Source organism: Fonsecaea erecta, assembly GCF_001651985.1.
Source record: "Fonsecaea erecta strain CBS 125763 chromosome Unknown Scaff2, whole genome shotgun sequence".
In the NCBI taxonomy this organism is placed as follows: Eukaryota; Fungi; Ascomycota; class Eurotiomycetes; order Chaetothyriales; family Herpotrichiellaceae; genus Fonsecaea; species Fonsecaea erecta.
The window spans coordinates 1726898-1740219 of record NW_017387245.1 but is presented as its reverse complement, the minus strand read 5'-3'; the positions used below and the strand labels follow the sequence as shown (position 1 = coordinate 1740219).

The 13322-nt window shown below is 55.1% G+C and overlaps 6 protein-coding genes across 6 annotated transcripts; 4 read left to right on the top strand and 2 right to left on the bottom strand.

Annotated features, from left to right (window-relative positions):
* Positions 1-53: 53 nt before the first annotated feature.
* Positions 54-1649, top strand: AYL99_02386 (hypothetical protein; the record flags this gene model as incomplete). Its single annotated transcript, XM_018833902.1, has 1 exon — positions 54-1649. The coding sequence occupies one exon, from the start codon at positions 54-56 to the stop codon at positions 1647-1649; it is 1596 nt and encodes a 531-aa protein (XP_018696526.1).
* Positions 1650-2240: 591 nt separating this feature from the next.
* Positions 2241-3880, top strand: AYL99_02385 (hypothetical protein; the record flags this gene model as incomplete). The annotated part of the gene is made up of 7 exons (XM_018833901.1): positions 2241-2461; positions 2521-2942; positions 2996-3004; positions 3055-3247; positions 3321-3441; positions 3495-3656; positions 3791-3880. The coding sequence occupies 7 exons, from the start codon at positions 2241-2243 to the stop codon at positions 3878-3880; spliced, it is 1218 nt and encodes a 405-aa protein (XP_018696525.1).
* A 286-nt stretch (positions 3881-4166) lies between these two features.
* AYL99_02384 (hypothetical protein) lies at positions 4167-6305 on the bottom strand (the record flags this gene model as incomplete). The annotated part of the gene is made up of 4 exons (XM_018833900.1): positions 4167-4259; positions 4422-5009; positions 5082-5439; positions 5602-6305. 4 exons carry the CDS (start codon positions 6303-6305, stop codon positions 4167-4169), a joined length of 1743 nt encoding a protein of 580 aa, XP_018696524.1.
* Positions 6306-7050: 745 nt separating this feature from the next.
* Positions 7051-8869, bottom strand: AYL99_02383 (hypothetical protein; the record flags this gene model as incomplete). Its single annotated transcript, XM_018833899.1, has 3 exons — positions 7051-7876; positions 7929-8415; positions 8521-8869. 3 exons carry the CDS (start codon positions 8867-8869, stop codon positions 7051-7053), a joined length of 1662 nt encoding a protein of 553 aa, XP_018696523.1.
* Positions 8870-9394: 525 nt separating this feature from the next.
* AYL99_02382 (hypothetical protein) lies at positions 9395-11254 on the top strand (the record flags this gene model as incomplete). Its single annotated transcript, XM_018833898.1, has 2 exons — positions 9395-9453; positions 9505-11254. 2 exons carry the CDS (start codon positions 9395-9397, stop codon positions 11252-11254), a joined length of 1809 nt encoding a protein of 602 aa, XP_018696522.1.
* Positions 11255-11766: 512 nt separating this feature from the next.
* Positions 11767-13197, top strand: AYL99_02381 (hypothetical protein; the record flags this gene model as incomplete). The annotated part of the gene is made up of 1 exon (XM_018833897.1): positions 11767-13197. One exon carries the CDS (start codon positions 11767-11769, stop codon positions 13195-13197), a length of 1431 nt encoding a protein of 476 aa, XP_018696521.1.
* Between the last annotated feature and the right edge of the window lie 125 nt (positions 13198-13322).

Below are 13322 nucleotides of genomic sequence, written 5' to 3'. Positions count from 1 at the left end.
GTCTCCCGTTGAACCATCATTCCTGAGTGTCGCTGAGACTGCCCAAGTCAATCATGGCTGGTATCGTGGTCGGCCAGTCGCATTCTATCACTTTATCAAGACTCCCTTCACGGAACTCTCTCACCGACAGAGATGCTGACAATCATTGTCCTTTGTCAACTCGCTCCTCCTCCGAGGACGATGTAGCCCTCCTGGCCCCGATCGATGCGGTGGAAAACCAGGCCAAGGATGAGATATCCCCTGGACTGGCCCGAAGGCTCTATGTCTCCCATTTTCTATCCACATGGAATTTCCGAGGGTTCGAATTCGGCGCTGTTTTGTTTCTCGCCAACATCTTCCCAAACACACTGTTGCCTTTGTCTATCTACGCTCTGGTCCGGGCGTTGGCTGCTATCGTTTTCGCTCCCCTCGTCGGTCGGTACATTGATACAGCCCCACGTCTGAAGGTTGTTCGCAATTCGATTGTTTATCAGCGTGGAGCGGTTGTTCTTTCATGTGGCATCTTCTATGTTATGCTCTGGCAACGGCCACACCTGAAGACGTGGAGTCTATGTGCGCTGCTGGCCGTGGTTAGTGCTCTGGCTTGTGTTGAAAAGCTCTGTGCAATCATGAACACTGTCTCTGTGGAAAGAGACTGGGTTGTGGTCATTGCGGGAGACAGCGAGGCAATGCTACGGACCCTCAACTCTCAGATGCGTCGCATCGACCTTTTCTGCAAACTGACCAGTCCTCTGCTCATCGCCTCATTGGAAAGTAACAACACAAAAGTCGCCATGGCCGTTATGGGCGGGGTCAACGCTTTTTCGACCATCACAGAATATTTCTTGATTGCAAGGGTTTACGCGGCGTTCCCGAGTCTTGCGCGCAGCAATCTGCCTGCCACCAGGGCCGATGACTGCGGCCATGAGCTGGGACAGGAATCTCAGTCCACCCCACACACTCCCGTCCAGCTGTCGTTATTGCGGTCATTGAAGATCTACATGTCTCAAGGAGCCTTCTTGCCTTCAATTTCACTGTCTGTCCTGTACTTGACGGTGTTGTCCTTCTCTGGACAAATGGTGACATATCTTCTGGCCAGTGGTTACACCTCGACGATTATCGCGGTGATTCGTTTGATATCGACCGGGTGTGAGATGTCGGCCACCTGGATGGCACCGGCCGCCATGGCTTGGATCGGGCCCATCAGATCTGGCCTTTGGTTTCTCAACCTCCAGATGGTCTGTCTGGCCGTCGCCCTTGGTTTCTTCTGGATGGCAGGATCGCCAATCTGGGCTGCTTCGGGACTGATAGCAGGCACCATTCTCAGCCGCATTGGCCTTTGGGGCTTTGAGCTCTCGGCACAAGTGATCATTCAAGAACAGGTCGAGCCAGAATATCGTGGGTCTTTCTCGACAACCGAGTCATCCTTCCAGAATATCTTCGAACTCTGCGCATATGTCTCGACCATCATATTTCCTCGGCCCGCAAGCTTCAAATGGCCCGCCACCATGTCCGTCGCGGCCGTCTACATTGCCGGGGCGTTGTACGCCAGCTTCGTGCGGCGGAGACGCGGTCATTTGGTGCACGTTTCAAAGTGCCTAGAAGGCAGAAAACAGGCAGCCCTAGAATCGCGAAGGGTCTACCAGCGAGGCAGATCAGATATTGGATAGCCCTCTGGATACATATATCAGCAATTGAACAGGTATTAACATTCTTGTACTTCAGGTCCAGTACATCTACGTTGCAACCATCAAGTAATCCATGCACTTGCGGGATGCCTCGCCCCCAGCTGACCGGCGTCCACATCTCGGTACTTGTTGATGCCCGGTTTGCGGAGAAGATCTGATGTATTGTCGGCCCCACATCTTGGCTACAATGTCCAGCAGAATCGGGCACCTATCTGGCCTGGACGGGGATGCTTTGTAACGAAACAATCGCCAGTGCCCTGTGCAGAGGCTTGTGAGGTGCACAGGGAGTGGCACGGGGAATGTCCTCCCGTCAGGCACCTCTGAGATCAGATGGTTGGACCGGGAGCTGCCAGACATCAGCTCATGCTGCTGCAGGAGGATTCTGTACGGCCACTCCCGAGGTATCCCACCTTTCCTCAGTGGACAAGACGGTAAATGGCTGGTATATAAGGCTGCCGGGTCCCGGTTGTCTCACCCATAAAACTAGTTCCCAGCTTTCCTTCGTCTGCTTTCCACCTTCTCGACTGTTGTGCCCTTCTTGACCTGAGTTTCGAGCCCTACCTGATCTGCAACATGGCAGGCTATGACGCCGTCCCCTCAAATGCCAAGGTGAAGTTGGATAAATTCACCCTGTCAATCCCTGACCAGGAACTATCAGAGTTCAAGGACCTATTGCGACTCTCCAAGCTGGCCCCACGTACATACGAGAACCTGCACACCTATGATGGCAAGTTTGGTGTCAGTTATAACTGGATGACGAAGGCGAAAGACTACTGGCTCAATGAGTATGATTGGTATGTCCTAATTCATTTGGATGAGCTGCCCGACCATGATACTGAGGGCCTGAAATTAGGCGTGACATTGAAAAGTACAACAACTCGTTCCCGAACTTCATCGCCCATATCAAGGACGACGACGGAGAGGATTTCCGCATCCACTTCGTAGCTCTCTTTTCCAAGAAGCAGAATGCCGTCCCCCTCCTTTATATGCACGGTTGGCCAGGAAGCCACCTTGAACATCTCGACATCATGGACCTCTATCGCAAAAAATACTCACCAGAAGAGCTACCTTACCATGTCATTGCTCCGTCGCTGCCAGGGTGGACTCTCAGCTCTGGTCCGCCTCTGACCAAAAACTTCGACACCGAGGATATTGCTCGTATCATGAATAAATTGATGGTGGGTCTGGGTTTTGGGAGTGGTTATATTTGCCAGGGCGGTGATATCGGCTCGTTCACGGCCAAGGTTATGGCGGGAACTTATGATGAGTGCAAAGGTGAGCGAACCGGTCAGTCTTGTAGCGTGTGTCTAACGGCCCGTCTTCCGCAGGTGTCCATTGTGAGTATCTGCCTTGCAGCCCGGAGATCTCCCAGCTCAAGATCGTCCAGACAATTTTGCCGTATCCAGCGAGCCACCCAAAAACGTCGACGAGAGTCTGATTACCGAGGCTGAGAAACACGCCATGGAGACGCGCATGAAGGCATTTAACCTGACCGGGAACGCCTATGCTCGAGAACACGGCACCCGACCGGCCACGATTGGGTTTGTGCTGGCGTCCAGCCCGCTCGCCCAGCTCGCATGGTAAGCAATCTCAACGGTGGACTTGGGAGTATATGTCGTGGGTGGCTAACCAAACGCCATCGCAACATGACAGGATCGGGGAGAAATTCATCGAATGGACCGACGAGACGCCGCCTCTGAAAAACATCCTCGACTCCGTCACGTTGTACTGGTTCACCCAGTCTTTCCCACGTTGCATCTACTGCTACCGCGAGGTATGAGACACACTGTGGTCACGGAGATAATGTTTCTGACCCATCTCAACCAGTTTTCTGTTCCCGGTGGCCGGGGCCTCCCGCACGGAAACCCCAAGTACAAGAACGACAAGCCGGTTGCATACTCGTGGTTCCCGAAGGAGCTCGCGCCGGTGCCGAGAGCGTGGGTGCTCGCGCAGGGCCACAACCTGGTGCTCTTCCGACAACATGAAGCGGTGAGTTTTGCGTTCCTGCATGGATCCTATATGTGGCGCTATTTACGCAATCTGTTGGAGTTATGTGCACGCACTCATGCATACATATGAGTAACTATATCACAAGACTAACGATCGAGTGACAACCATCACAGGGCGGCCACTTTGCGGCAATGGAAAGACCCCAGGAAATGCTGCAGGACATGGAGGACTTTATCCAGAAGATCGGCTGGCCCGTGAAATGAGAGTGGGAGGGATCGCGCTCATGGTGTCGTGACAGGCCTACGACCAGTACCTTTTTCTCTCTCCTTCCCCCTCCCCTCCCGAGGACACATTGACAGGTAGCAGCAGCTCCTGCACGCATGTATACACGGGAGCGTGTGCCAGCCAATGGCCTTGACGTACTGCATGAGTCTGCGTGAATACAAGTGTCGGGTCACGGACCAGAGGTGAGGACAGTTCGGGGTGCAATATAATATATATAAACGCCTCTGTGCCTTCTTATACTCATCTCGGTCTTCCCCCTGCTGCTTATGCATGCTCATGCTCACGCTCACTCATCTCATGAGCAGCCGCCAACTCTTCCTCGGTCGGCATGTTGACGATCACCAGGTAGAGGACGTCCTATTTATGGCATGGATGTTAGCTTGCCTGAAGCACGCGAGAGAGGGGTCGAGCGAGTAAGTAAGTCCAGCAATGCACAGCATGGGATCGGGTGATTCTCTCATAACTCCCAACGACCCGAGTCCAGAGGAAAGCAGAAGAGAGGGAGTGCCGGCGACTCACCTGGCTGAGAATTCGCTTGATGGGGCTCTGTCCCTGGCCACGGCCACCGCCGAGTCCCGACCCCATGATCGCGCCGACGAGGCCTTCGAGCCCGGCAGGACTGCCACCGGCGCCTCGTCCCATGCCTAGGCCTATGCCTCCGCCTGGGCGATCGGGCTGTTGCTGGTAAGGATCTCGATACTGCAGATCCTGCTGCTGCCGTTGCATCATATATTCTTGATCTTGGTCCTGGCCATATCCCATCCTCCCACGCCATCCTCCTCCTAATCTGCCGCCGCCGAAACCTCCCAGGGCCATCCCCCCTCTTTCTCCCATTCCTCCGCTGCGGTGGCCTCCTATGATGCCCATGCCCGTGCCCATTCCCATTCCCGGGCCTCCTCTTCTCCCCCCGAACCCTCCTATACCACCGCCACTGCCCCTACCCCCGCCAACGACTTCTCGCAGATCAGGCGGCGAGACCTTGCCGCCGGTGAGCAAGGAGATAAGATTGCCGTTGCTGGCAGGGTGGTTGGGGTCGGCGTATCGGGAGGTGAAATGTGGTTTTGGACCGCCGAGTTTGGCCAGGGCGCTGTCTGGGTTCTCGCCAGCCTGAATATCACACATGTTAGCAATGTAAAAAGACAACCCGAGGCCATGAACATGGTCCTGGGCGTCACTCACGTGCTTCGCCTGCGCACGGCGATCGAAATACACCTCAGCAAAGCTCTTGTAGTGCTTGAGGGTGTCGCGCTTGCACTCGGCCTCGGCGCCGGTCTGCACGGCGAGTTCGTCGAGCTCGGGAAACACGAGGGGAGCGCACTCGGCGAACTCGACGCCGCTGGCGCCGGCCGACGTCTTCATGGCACGCTTGACTTTGGCCCCCGTACTCTCCGGCGTCGCCATACGCGCAGCGACGGTCCTGGTCACGTCGACCGATGTGTGCAGCGTCGGCGTGTCCGGTTGCCACGTCATCACGAGGCAGTAGAGCCCACGCGGGCGAAAGAATTCGTCGTTGATGCGGTCGAGGAAGGTATTTTGTCTCGAAAAAAGGAGGACACGGTCAGCAATATTCGGGCAACGAATTGCGATTAATCGATCTACATTGCCATGTTTGATTGACCAGCCCTCTTTTGGGAGTGCAAGAAAGGGGACAGACGGGGAGGGGCGTCTCTTTTGAACATGTTGGGCAAAATGGACTCACCGTTTCCGACTCTGGATATCTTTGGCTATAGTCACGCTGATCGTGATGGCTAGCTGCACGGCCTGCGAGATACCCGGTGGCAGGGCAAGGGTGGCGAAGCCAGCCAAGTTGATGGCATCAAGCCACGGCGATGCGAGACTGGCCTGGTTGAAGGTTTCGATGAAGTCGAGGAACGTCTCCTGGTCAATGCCCTTGACGGCCAGGTCAGGCGCGTAGGCGCGGATGAACCCCCGTGCACGAGCTTCCGGTCGGCGTTGCGGGAGGATAACGGGGAGCGGGATTCTTGGGGCAGTCTGGAACTCGGCGACGGCGGTCTGGCTACCTTTGCCATCAGGTCCGTGTTCTGTCGATGTGTGTGATGGCGCTGACGCTGGCAGAGGATGCCTGCGCATGAACGCATTGGTGATCTTGGTAGGGTTGGCCTGGTCTCGTTGGGACGTGTGCTCTTCGGGGTGCGAGGTCTCGGGGGTCTCGGAACACGTGCTGATCAGCTCGTCTTGCGCCTCGTCCAGATCCCAGTGCTCTTCATCTCCTTCTTCAAAACTGCCTCCTGGAGCAGCCTCGGGGTGTTTCTCTTGCCCCGTGGCCTCCCGTGCATGGGTTTTGGCTTCTTTCCTCTCTTTGTGATGGTGGATGCCTTCCGACACGAGCCCGATGCCAGATGCGATGCCCTTCACGGCACCTTTCAGGATTCGATCAGCCATGTTTGGTGGGAATGGAGTGTGAACAATGTTATCGAAGATGCTGGTGGACGGGAGAACTGGAGGATTGATTTGGAGACTCAGGGAAAGTCAAATAGTCTGATCTTTCTGGGATGGGGGGAGATAGTAGGGAGACCTTCACTGGGGGCCGGGCCATATGAAAGGTTTTTTGATATAGTACGGAAGGGACTTCGCGGAATGTACCCAACCGGGCATGAAGAGTGGTGGCGTATAGCCTCCCTCCATGAGGATCGACACATGGGAGGTTGAAATGGGGTCGTTGGCCGAGTCGTAATGACTGCCAATAGAGCCAGCCCAGGAAGTCCGTGGCCATGCTTTCAACACATGGCGTATCGGAGTGATTCCCTCCTCCGGGATTCGAGCGTCTCTTGCAGAGTCCACCAACCCAAATACAGCAAGACGGCATTGAGGCATTATGCGCAGTCGCTGGCGTGCGCGATCTGTCCTCCGCTCAGCCGTCTTATCGAAACCGGGGTTGATCTGAACGGGAACGGGAGTATAGCGCGAGGTCAGTCGCTTGCACGTAACTTGTTACGTACGAGCATTTAGCGCACGGATGCCTGGTGAGCATTCGTCAAGCTTTCATTCCTGGGGGGCCTAACGATGTCGACCACCGGGAAGAACGAGAACCGGATAATGGCTGCCACGAAGCACAGCACAATACTTTTTGGAGCCGTCACCGTTGAATGTGCCTATGTTTGGGCACAAAAGGACCTCATGGCCTGACCTAACAAAAGGCCAGCTGCTCACGTGGAACGAGTAACCGGTTAACGTCTTCCCAGACCTCAGCGCAGGATGCTTCACACTCGCTATCCAGCCAAAGAAACCTGGCGAGCATGTCTTTTACAGTCATCTCGCGGTTTCCTCTGATGGCGGCTTCCCTCCGAGTGCTCACATGTCGAACCAGGAAGTCGACAAACCAGCGGTAAAGGTCTGTGCCTTTTATGGACCAAGCAGTCATCACGGCAACCCAAAGGAGGAAAGAATGGTAGGTTGAATTCTGATCCAGACACAGGTCGGTAGTCGCACATTGCAGACATCGCTTGATGCGTCGAGCGTAGGGTACGGTTACCTCTACATTGTCTTCCAAGTTCGGCAGAAGGACCGTGAGTTGAAAAATGAAGGTGCATAGCCGACAGAGCTCATAGATGGCGAGCGCCAGATGCGTCTTCAAAATGGCTGGGCTGTCAACGTAGGCCAACCCTGGTGAGAAGAGTTCCCCTGACAGGTCCGGCAAGGTAAGCAGCTCGTGTTGGTTCAGGTTTCGGGCGAAGATGATCATCTTGATAGGGGGGGCTTCACGATCACCCCGTTGATAGCTATCGAAAGCAATAATCAGATCATGCATGACATGCAGGGCGTCCAATAACTCATCAGCGGCAGGCAAGCCCAAGTCTGTCAAGAAGTCGAAGCCGGTGGCCAGAGTAGCAGATCTTTGAGACGCCGGGCTTGTGGGTCGGCTTGTGAGCCAAGAGCCGACGACTGGTGAAGACGGCATAAATAGAGGGAACGAGGGCTTCGTTTGATACATGATCGATGTATGGATGTCGAAGCTGCATCTGCCGTCAGCGTATGGTATGTTGACACTCCTAGGGACAGACCTACGAAGCAAGAGCAAAGGCAAGCCCAGGAAGCCGGATGGTGTGCAATCCGCCTTTCATCTTGACGATCTCGATAACGGCCTTCATGTGCCGCCACTCGTATTCCTGGCTCGAATAGAACTGGCCATCTTGCTGAGCTGACATGGTTCTTTTCTCACGCTTTTCCGCAGCGGTCACTTTCTCCCCGTGGCCGACAATGCCCAAAATGGCCATGGCAAACACGACTTCGTCAGTCAATGCCGTCGCTTGAGATTGGAGGGCTGTTCTGAGCGACTTGATCGCTTCAGCCTTACTCGTCATGCGCAATATCGCGCTTTTTGAATTGTCGACAGTTGGAGATTGGTGGAAAGCTTTGTGGGCGGCACCGGCATAGACGAGCGTATGAAAACACAACGGAGAGCGGATTGCAGTGTCCATAACCGACTTCTTTGCCATGAGCAGAGACCCTGGCCGGTCGTCTGCGGCAAAGAGGGACCACTGGTATGAGATGGCTAAGAATGGCAGTTAGATCCTCCCAGACGACCACGGCGCGAAACAAGAACTTGTTCGGCATGAGCAATTATGAACAAAACGCCTCAGGCAAGAAACGGACTAACCGTGATCAAGCATCTCGTGAACCATCAGAGGTTGGTCCGTGGAACAATAGGCATTGAATGGGTCGATCCTGCCAGCCCCGAGGACGGTGCTCGGCTCGGGGACTGGGTTCATCGACCTGACTTGCCCATCGCTGCTTGAAGCAAGAAATACTCCTGGTCCGGCCTTTGTAGCAGGCTCCTTCTTGCGGCTGTCTGTAGAGGATCGTTGGTCACGGAAGCCAGACTTCTTGAGGGCTTTGGCCTTGTGATGATAGACCCTAGCAGCATGCCGCTGGGGAGACTCCTCTGCTGCCCCGTCGACGTCGTGGGAATCCGTCGACGGATTATATGGTAGGAAAAGCAGGCGCATGTTGTTCTCAGACTGGATTGAGTCGGATCTGCTTTAGATACCGCTTCCACGACTCATGATAAGCAGACAAGCATAGCATTTTCCAACAAGGACGAAGATATTAGCAAGCAAAGGTCTAACACAGCGCGACGAACCCTAATAATGCCAACAGCGCTGGTCGTCCGAGCCTAGACCAGGCTGGAGCAGGTGGGGTAGTCAGTTGCCGTTGTGGAAGAGACTCGGGCACTCCAAGTCTTGTCAGGCTGGACGGCCAGATCAGATCGACCTTGGCCAGGGACCAAGCGTCCAGCCATCTCGGCAGAATGGTCCTCAGGCCAAATAGATGACCGGGCAGCCATGCAGCGTACAGACTGTGGCTAGCTGAGAATGTGAGCAAGACGCCAAATTCGGCATAGCGTTTCTCATGATGGGGCTATACCCAAGACAGACATAGTCTTGGCATATATCTTGGCATATCTGTCTCCTTTGCCTAGTCGACCACCTTTTCCGAGAAACCACAGCCATCCAGACGCCAGCCATAGGAAGATGGACCCGAGCTTGGAGGATTTCAAGAGACGAAAAGATCCCATCAGAGCGCCCAAGGGGTAAGGAAGAAAGTCATAGCTCCGATTGGATCCCATGCTGACGTACCGAAGAGCGAGAGGTCAGCAAACTCCTCGACCAGCTCCGACCAAGTTCTTCCTGCCTCTGAACATCGCCTTTTACGTTTGTTTCGCTTCACACCTTCTAGCGGCGTTGTATGCTCCGATCCAGGACTGTGACGAGACCTTCAACTATTGGGAGCCACTGCACTACCTGAATCATGCTTACGGTCTCCAGACATGGGAGTACTCTCCAGAATACAGTATTCGGAGTTGGGCATATGTCGGCCTCCACGCTCTCCCCGCAAAGGTCGCCGGGTTTTTTGGCAGTTCGAAGACATTCGAATTCTATGCCCTACGTGTCGTACTGGCATTCATCTGCGCAGCAACTGAAGTCCGTCTTTATTCGGCCATCAGTCGAACCATCAACCCAAGGGTCGGCGTGATATATCTCATGATTGTTGCCTTCACCCCTGGATTTTTCTACGCCTCTTCTGCCTTTTTGCCATCTAGCTTTGCCATGTACACATCTGCCTTAGGACTGACTTCTTTTATGGATTGGCATGGAGGATCTAAAACTGCCACAGGAATCATGTGGTTCGGAATCGGTGCACTACTTGGATGGCCTTTTTCAGCGGCTCTAATCGTTCCATTCGTCGCTGAAGAATGGCTCATGGCAGTGGTAGGACGAACAGATCTTTTTGAGACTTTCAGACGGTACTTGGATGGTGGAGTGCGGTGCTTGGTAGTCCTGGTTCTTCAGGTCAGCGTCGACACTTTCTTTTACCACAAGGTCGCAGTGGTGCCCTGGCGTATCGTCGCCTACAATGTCTTCAGCGGCAAGGATCGTGGTCCCAACATATTTGGGACAGAACCATGGGACTACTACCTCAGGAATTTGCTGCTCAACTTCAATATGTGGTTTGTCCTTGCAGCGATTTCTGGACCACTTGTCCTGTTTCAGTCCATCATTCTCCGCCAATACCCCACCAAACAAACACTTCTCAGAACACTGACTTTCCTCTCTCCTTTCTATCTGTGGCTGGCCATTTTCACCGTTCAGCCCCACAAAGAAGAGAGATTCATGTTCCCTGCTTACCCTTTCCTCGCATTGAATGCCGCCATAGCATTCCACTCCCTGCTGGCATGGATCGGATCGACGGACTCGGTCATCTTTGGAAAGATCCCGACAAAACTGAAACTGGCCGCCATTCTACCGATTGTGCTCCTAGCTATCAACACTGGGCTGCTGCGTATCGTCGGTACGCTCACCGCGTATAGGGCTCCGTTGGAGATATACGACAGTCTCAAAGCACTAAACCTGACGCAGGAAGACAATACCGTCTGCTTCGGCAAGGATTGGTATCGTTTCCCGTCCTCGCATTTTCTCCCCGACGGCATTCATGCGAAATTCATCAAAAGCGAATTCGACGGTCTCTTACCTGGAGAGTTCCACGAGGGCAAGACCGGGTTTGGTTTCTATCCCGGAACCTGGCTGGAACCGCCTGGGATGAACGATCGGAATGAAGAGGATCCAGCAAAGTATATCGATGTCCAGCACTGCACGTTCTTGGTAGACTCGTACATGCCCGGCATGGAGACCACCGAGCACGAACCACTGTATGTTCTGGACGGGGACCATTGGGAGAGGATGGCATGCGCACCGTTCCTGGATGCTTCGCGAACCGGGACTCTTGCGAGGACCATCTGGGTCCCCGAACTACCATTCATTCCTCCCAAATATCGTCGACATTGGGGCGAACATTGTCTGCTGCGCCAAAAAAAAGGCGTGGAAGTGGACTGATCATCAAGAAACGATGCATTTCTCGAAATAACCTAGACATATTACATGGCGGTGCCCGGATATTTACCTGCGACAATCCCATTCAAGCAGCCCCACGGCCATGTCCGCCACGCTGGAAGTCATCCAAATCGCGGTGGCCTGCCGCATTCCACGCACTGTCCTTGGGGACAAAAAGCACCATTCCCAAAGAGGTATTTTTGTCCAGCGCCGGCGAGGCGAGCTGATTGGACGACACCAACCACAGGCCTCGACATCAGATGGTTTAATGATAAGAATCCGAGTGGCCATGCGATAACAGCACCGCACGCTTGGAGATCTGGCGCTGGGGAAGCTTCTGGCCTCCTGCGGATCAGCACGTCGAATGCAGATATTGATTCCATTTCCAAGAGTTCATATACCTGCCGAGGGTTGTTTTGATTTCGCTTCCTACTATTTTGACGTTTTCCCCTGATTTCCTTCTTTTGCTTCTAAAAGACAGGGCTGTCTCTCTGCCCTCTCCCTCCACAGCCACCATGGACACGGAATCCCTGAGGCAAAAGATGTCAGACCTCGTTGCTCGGTCGCAGCCGTACATCGAGCAAGCGAATGCCCACATACGACCATACGTCGACCAAGCCAACGACCAGATCCAGAAATCCAAACACCACTGCTCTTCTATGCTCCAATCAGCCCAATCGGAGTTGCAGACGCTGTCACAAAAGCCCCATTTCAAGGAGGTCCTCTACGGCTTGACTCTCTTCGTGTTCCTCGCCTTTGCGATCAGTCGGTACATCTCCAGCCGCCGCTCTCGCTACTTCACCCGCTCATCTCGCCCCTCGACGCCGCCCACACCACAGCTCGAAAAGGCGACGTATAGCAAAGGCCCCAATGGGACAGCTCAGGCCCGGAAACCGGGCACGTGGATCCCGTCCAACTTCCAACGGCCCAAGCCGCCGGCGTACGAGAACTGGTCCATCGAGCACACGAAGCCGCTGCCGTACCGGCCCTTCCGCTACGGGCCCAAGTATTTCGTGACCATGGGCCTGCGCAACGTCAAGTGGGACGACTGGATCGAGCTGGACAACCACTTCCCGCGGTACCACGCGGACAAGGCGCGGCGCATCCAGGAGCGCGGCCACAAGTGCTGCAAGACGGCGCCCGAGGCGTACCCGGCGGCGCTAGAGCTGCTGGAGGAATTCCGCTCGTACCTGCCAGACCGCTACCCGACGCTGTACCAGCGCACCGAGAAGGGCGTCAAGAACCTGTGGTCGGGCGAGGAGCTGGACACGACGTCGCGGCCCCTGCCCGAGGACCCCATGCAGACGGCGGCGCGCATGGTGCAGGACGACCTGGCGATCATGATCGAAGGCGCCGACGGCCAGTACTACCTCTTGGCCGGTGCCATCCTCCTTCCGGGGTTCTGGCGGCTGGAGGACAAGTACGGGATGCCGCTGTCGGAGATCCACACGAGCGGCGACGTGCCGCAGTTCCGGGAGAAGCTGGAGAAGGGCATGATGAACTTCTTCCGGCGGCTCAAGCCCGAGGAGCTGGTGGCGCGCAACAACTACTTCCTGCAGGTGGACGACGACCTGGCGTGGTCGTACTCGATCGGCAGCGAGGACAACCCGGACATCAGCTGGAACACGGCGGAGAAGGACCGGGCGATCGAGCACCACTTCTTCCGGTCGGAGCGGCAGACGCTGCGCCGCCTGCCCAAGTCCGGCGGCGTCGTCTTCACCATCCGCACCTACTTCCACCCGATCACCGAGATCGCCGAGGAGGACTACGTGCCCGGCCGCCTGGCCAGCGCCGTGCGCAGCTGGGGCGACGACGTCTCCCGCTACAAGGGCAAGCAGAAGTACGAGGCCGTCCTGCTCGAGTACCTCGACAAGAAGCACCAGGAGCAGCTGGACCGGGGGCTGAAGGTGGAGGAGGAAGATGAGAAGAGGAGTTATCCGTGGTGATAAGGGCCATTGGTCAGAATTTTCACATAGCACGCTATTTGTTATGCGTATATATACATATCGTCGTCGAGGGTGGCTCCTTGAACCAAAAAGAATCATGCCCATTGGAATGTCGTCAGAAGTAT